This window comes from Girardinichthys multiradiatus, chromosome 24, assembly GCF_021462225.1.
Source record: "Girardinichthys multiradiatus isolate DD_20200921_A chromosome 24, DD_fGirMul_XY1, whole genome shotgun sequence".
Lineage (NCBI taxonomy): Eukaryota > Metazoa > Chordata > Actinopteri > Cyprinodontiformes > Goodeidae > Girardinichthys > Girardinichthys multiradiatus.
Genome location: NC_061816.1, coordinates 21,655,379 through 21,661,988, shown reverse-complemented (window position 1 = coordinate 21,661,988; position 6,610 = coordinate 21,655,379). Strand labels below are relative to the sequence as shown.

At 37.9% G+C, this 6,610-nt stretch overlaps 1 protein-coding gene across 1 annotated transcript in view; it reads left to right on the top strand.

Moving 5' to 3' along the window:
* The first annotated feature begins 1,401 nt into the window (after window positions 1-1,401).
* Window positions 1,402-6,610, top strand: part of LOC124861969 (receptor tyrosine-protein kinase erbB-4-like) — a 393,671-nt gene continuing 388,462 nt past the window's right edge. The window contains exon 1 of the mRNA XM_047355966.1: window positions 1,402-1,773. Within this exon, the coding sequence (XP_047211922.1) occupies window positions 1,710-1,773 (64 nt within the window). The 5' untranslated portion in view covers window positions 1,402-1,709. The remainder of the gene's footprint in view (window positions 1,774-6,610) is intronic.

Here is a 6,610-nt window from a genome sequence, read left to right as displayed (position 1 = left end):
TACGGGGAAAATCACATTAGTTAAGTTTTATGTGCGGGTTGTTTGTAAAGAAGCAGAGTGGGGTTCTTTCAGTGCTACTCCCACAGAACCTGTCTGGGATCCTTTCAAACGTAGGGACTGAAACCCACTGCTGAATTTCCTCTGTAAGCATTCTGCATAAAGAATATAATAAAATTCTATATATTTTCCCAATACAACTACACATTTTGGTTTACATGTTTTTAAAATATGAAATTAAATTTGAAATAAATAAATAAACAGTTAAACATAAGGTAAAGTAAGATATGTAAATTACTTGCTCATATTGAATGGACAAAACACTGATATGTATGTGCACTAAATAAATCAAAATTAATAGATAAATAAAATGACATGCATCACACACATAAAGACCAGCAAAATTAATTAAAATAAAACAAATGCAAATTGTAAGCAAAACATAAATAAGTAGAATAAAATAAACAATTTTAAGTATAATATAAAAAAATAAAAAAATAGATAAAAAACAGAAAATGAAGGAAATTAAATTAAATTAAATTAAATACATTATATTATAGTTACAAATACAATAATACATGTCAGGAAAATTCAATTAAGTGTAAGTAAATAAAACGAAACGTTTATTCCATGGAAGACATATAAATAAGATGCTTATACCGAAATGGTAAAATCTAGTTCATACATCTCTGAAATAAGTAAGAATTTAAATTGAGATAAAAAAAAATAATAATTATGCAAACACCTGAAAATATGCCTATATGAGACGATAAGTGTGCCTACAAATGAAAATAAAAACAAATAAATCAGAGCAATGTTCTGCTATTTCCACTAGAGGGCAGCAAAGGACATTAAATAAACCCTCTGTATCACAGCGAGTCCAAGTCGACCTATTTCTCTGTCCATCTTTCACTGCCGAGCTGTGGACTCCTTCACTTTATTAAATTACGCTGTTTGAGTTTTCACCTCACGCGGTCTACAAATAAATATCTGTTTTGTTGTCTTTACACTTTTTATATAGTTGCTCACACTCCTGCATCTGATTATTTCGAACTAAATTAGGAATCCACGCCAGTGTTTAATAAGTAACAATAAACCCGGTTTATATGGATAAGGCTTAGCTGATCCACTCCTAGCACAGTGGGAAACCTGGCTCCCAGCGGGGAACCAAAACAAAACCAGCTCCTCACGGGTGTAGTGACAGCCGCAATCACGCCTGATAACCAATGAGGACACGTGATGACGAAGACGCGCATCATTAGGAGACGCGTGTATGGTGTAATTGGCTGAGAGACGCGTCGATCAGGCAAAAAAGGCGTGTGCAGAGCGCACTTTCACTACCTACCCCCACCACGTCCACCCATCCCAACATGCGTCCCTCCCGCCCCCTTCCCGTCTCCAATCCAAGCACCGGCGCAATGGCAGAATGAGGAGTAAATGGCTCAGAGTGTCCGCGGCGGAAAGCGACCTAAACACCGGACTGGGAGCCCGCAAACAAACATAAAAAACAAAGCTGGAAGGCGTCAAATCCCCGGTGCCACGTATATTCCCAACACTTTAAACCCTTTATATTTCTCTCCTTCTTCTTCTGGCTGTTTGTTCTTCTGTGAGAGTGCGTAAGAACAGCGAGGATATCTTAATTGGACATGTGAGTTATACGGGAGTTAACAAGACAAGAAGGCTTTTTTTCTTCTTCCTATTTTGGATCAAAGATGAAGTTTCAGGCGTGCGTTTTAGTCACTTTGTTGCTGATCCACTGGAGTGCAGCGCAGTCAGGTGAGTGCTTGGATGCATGCATGGATGGATAGATGGATGCGCGTCTGTGCGCATCGGGTGCTCCGGTCAGAACGATGAAGCGAAGCTCCTTCTGTGCCACAAACTGAACACAAGTTCTCAGATGAATCATCGAGATCCTGTCACACCTGCACAGGAGCGCCGGGCTTTGTGTAAAAACCTCTCCGTCTGCTCCAAAACATCCACTCACATTCCCAGAATCCGGTCTTTTATTTTAAATATGAACCTCATTTTTACCCAGTTTCTTGTTCTATTTATGACATCGCAGCTAGTTGTGCGAATTTTACATGATTTAAGCCTTAGTTGCTGTGCACATAATTTAGATATTGAGCGTTGAGAACTTATGTGGCTTTTATCATCAGGACCCCCTGTGGTTAGGGTCCCTGCTGAGCTGCGCTTTAATCTTCCTGCAATGACGCTTAAAAGTGAACTCACAAAGAAGTTGCTGGTGTTACTGGTATATTTATGCTTTCATGCTGGACGTTCCTTGGTGGGAGTTTTGCTTGCATCTTGTTTCAGTACAGTGCGTTCATTGCTGAAGACATCACTTTGATGTTCTTTTCTTTTTGTTGTAAAATTTGATTTAAGAATATGATTCAGCGATGAAAATGTTGAACTGGAGAAAAACCAGGAGAGATGTCTATAAATGCACAAATTGAATTATGCGTACTTTCTATCCCGTTCACAAGGATGGGGTTAGATCTAGTCTACCATGAAACAGTGTATATTAAGCATGCTTTACTTTCAAATCATTTTTTTAAATTCTGGTTTTGGCAAATTTTGGACACTTACTGCTGAACTAGGGTAAAAGAAGTTAAGCAAACTTCTGCAAAGGCACTAACTGAACCGTGCATACTTTCTAGTGCAGGTCCTGATAGGATTATTTTTTGCCTTAGTGTACTTTAGACCATCACATGGTCATAGATGTCTAACTTTACATTGGACTGATGCTAAAATCAAGAACAAGCTAGAACAAATGTCCTGGGTACAAATATCTACCCAGGTCCAGATGGAAGGGATTGGATCTAGTCTAAAACGGTGTGTCAGATGAATGCCAGTTTCTAATTCCAGGTTGTGGCTAAATCTAGAAAATGGTAGCTGAAACTGAGTAAAATTGAACCGTGCATTATTTCTACTCGAAGTGGACAGTTTTTCCCTGAGACTCTTTAAAAGAGCACAGTTTTGATATTTGTCTCCCTTTGAATTCAAACAGGCATCAAACTGAAAACAATGTAAAAGAAATGTCTTATAGATAAAAACTGGGCCATGTGTACTTTCTAATTTTGGTCCAGATAGGATCAGTTTGCCTGTTGTGATATAAAACAGCACAGTTCATTACTTTAGATTGGTGTTAAGTCTTAAGAGTCCAGAAAGCAGCTAAGTCTTAAAAATAACCTATGGAATAAAGAAACACTTTAACATCACAAAGTGAACGATAAATACTTTCAAACACATGTCCAGATAGATAGGATCATTATGCTTTGGTGCAAGATAAAACAGCACAGTTCACAGTTTTGATGCATGCCTTACTTTGAACTGATGTTTAGTCTTTGATTCCAGAAAGTGGGAAAATCAAATGATGCTTACTTTCAAGTCCAACTCCAGGACGGCATCAGCAACCCCTCCTTCTGGAGTTGGACTTGAAAGTATGCCTTGAAAATGTTTTGATTAATGCATATTGGATCATTGATTGTAGTCTTTAATTCCAGACAACTGCTAAGCCTATAGATAGTGATTATTTAACTCTAGGAAAAACTGAAAGTAATTTATTAAAAAATAACCCAATTGGACAATGAATACTTTCTAGCCCAGGTCCAGTCCATTTTGTGCTGTTGTCCTTTAAAAAAGGGACCATTTTGATTCTTGTTTGATTTTTAATTGAACTGATATAACAAAAAACAGACTAACTTTTGAGCTGTCGAAAAGCTAGGAATGGCTGTAAAAAAAACTGAACAATGCATACTTTCTAGCTCAGGTTCAGCTAAATGAGATCAATGTGCCATGATAAACTAGCATAGCTGTGACACATGCTGGTTGATATTTAAACTTTGTTAGGTTGATATTTATTAAACTAGCCGCCACAGAGACAGTTTCTTCCCCCAGGCTGTTTCTCTGTTGAACATTTAATAGAGTACAAAACAACAGCATACAGATGTTGCAAATGCACCTTTTTATTATATATGTGTATATTGTACATTGTAAATATGTATATTCTGTAATGCAAAAACAAATCAAAGAGCAAAGTGTACCGGAGTCAAATTCCTTGTTTGTATGTACAAACTTGGCAATAAAGCTGATTCTGATTTAAACTTTGCTTAAGCTATTGGGGAAAAGCTAGAAGAAACTGCTTGAAAGGGACCAACCAAATCTTTAGGTGCAGGATCTGACAATGGAACTAGAGAAAAAACTAACTTTAAAACACAAATGGGACAATACACATTTTCTTGCCCAGATCCAGATAAAGTCAGTTTCCCCCTGGTGAAATATAAAATGGCACAGTTTTAACATTTGTCTCACTCTTAGAAGTGGAATATACTGTTGAAATTACAGAGAAAGGCCAAAAAAGGCACAAGCTGAACCATGCATACCTTCTAGACCAGGTCTAGATACAATAATTCTTCTCTGTTGTATGATATAACAGTACAGTGTTAATGTTTGACATTTAACTGACATAATCACAGACACTGGCAGCTTAACTGAGGGAAAAATTACAAAAAAAAGTTTTAAAAATGCACAAATTTGACAATGCATACTTTCTATCCCAGGTCTGCTTCTTAGTGGCAGGTCCAAAAGACACAAACATACACTCTCACTACACTCCGGGTGCTGGCTCTGGTGTGGATCTTGTATTGTTAGGAGATGAATGCAGCCTATTAAAAAGGAGTGGATGGATGCATGGATGGATGGGAGCATGGCAGGGATGAACGGGGGAAGAAAAGTGGCACCGTCTGCTTTATTTATTCTCCATGTGCATGCTCCCATCCAAGATATTTGTGATGCAAATTCATCCCAAGAATCTGAGCTATGACCGTGGGAAGTTCATTGTTTGTGTGTGTGGGTGTGTGTGTGTGGGTGTCTGTCGGTGTTTGCTTCTCTCTTTCATTTACTCTCATCATCGTTGCAGTTTTAAAAGAATCCCACCCAGCATAATATATTTGTGTTTACCCACATGACAGTCCAAGTGAAGCCAAGGTTAGAGCTGTTTCTTTCTTCCTGTGATTGAAGCTGTCTGTACGCTCCTGCAGCGAGACAAATGTCTGTAGCATTCCTGCCAGTCAGCTGCACCGGGCTGTGTGTAAGCTAAACTAGGTATGATGTGGCGTATGAGCACATGTGTGCCAAACGTGCACCATCACAAGTTTCTCCCAGAGTCTGACCAGCTGCTGGCTTCTGTTAATCTCAGTCAGGTCTTGCCTGACTTTTCTCAGCTAAACTGTCTTAATAAGTTTCAAAACTTCTGCTTAATTTGTTGTTCTAAATAGGTTTTATTCTCCTATAGCTATTGTCATTGTTAAAGTTGTTTAAATATGCCTTCAAAATATGCTTTTGATTCTTGTTGGTGTACCCAAAGTTTAAACTCCCTCATTGTGAAACTCCAAAGAAAGAAAAATAACTGGTAATAAATGAGGGAGTTTAAACTTTGGGTTTAAACTGATCACATTTGAAGGTATTTTTATGGTTACCTGACACATTTCACAAAGTATTTTGAAGCAGTCTTAGACCAGTCTAAACAGATGAACTGGTGCGTGCTCTTAACGTCAGTAATTATGCACTAAATTTCATGCAGAGATTTTAAGAGGTGAGGTTAACCTATTTAGGTAAGAGCCAATAACCAAGCTTGGAAACCTGAATTAGTATAAGTATAGGTGTAATGATCAGGATTTTATTGGCCGAGGAGTGATTTCTAGTTTTCATTAAGGACATGCATAAATAAAGTCATTAAAGTGATCACAAGGATGTGGATGTGGAAGTGAATAAAACGCATGGTTCACGGTTTTGTTTGGGCAATCACTGATCACTGGCTAATTGAGGGCTGCACCACTAATAATGTCTGGTTACCTGCTGAGGTAAGATTTTTTTGGGACTGACATTTGATTGTAAGAAAGCGTCCAGAGAAACAGAGAGAGATTGATAAGTCACAATGTTCATAAAAAACCAATCAAACATAATAGTCAATGCAAGAAAGTCATCATTGGATCTTATTGTCCATGACATGTTCATTTGGGACAAACTAAAAGGAATTCTCTCAGTGTAGGTTCTTTGCATTACTAATGATTCTCAAAAAACATCTCAAAGACTTTTTGTATCCATGCGGTTAAAAGAGAGTTTAATATTTCTTACCCAGCCCTAACCTTAACTCTTTAAAGCAAGGATATATTTGGTAGTTAAGGTATTGCTTTTTATAAGACATCTTGAAACATTGTGGCAGTACAAGTCATATAAACAATTATTTTCCATTAAAAGTGGTTTGTGCACAATGTGTCTGCGGTTAATGAATCTTCTTGGTCACCAGCCTCATCATCTTCTGTGCAGTTGTGTGTTTAGCCGCTTGCTCAGACAAATGGATCAAACTTTTTAATTGTCCCTGCTAGTGTGGGATTATGTGTGTGTGTATGGATGACATTTGAAGATGCGTTCTCCTGTGAAACAGTCGAGGGAGAAGACACCCCAACAAATGCCGGTATTATATTTGTCAGCCAACAGATGTGGCTGAGGCTTTGTAGAAAGGAAATGAAAATTTATTTCAAGCTAATTAAGCACTTTTTTGATACCAACAGTCTAGACCGTGAGGCCTTTATTTGACAGCATGAGAGATGGG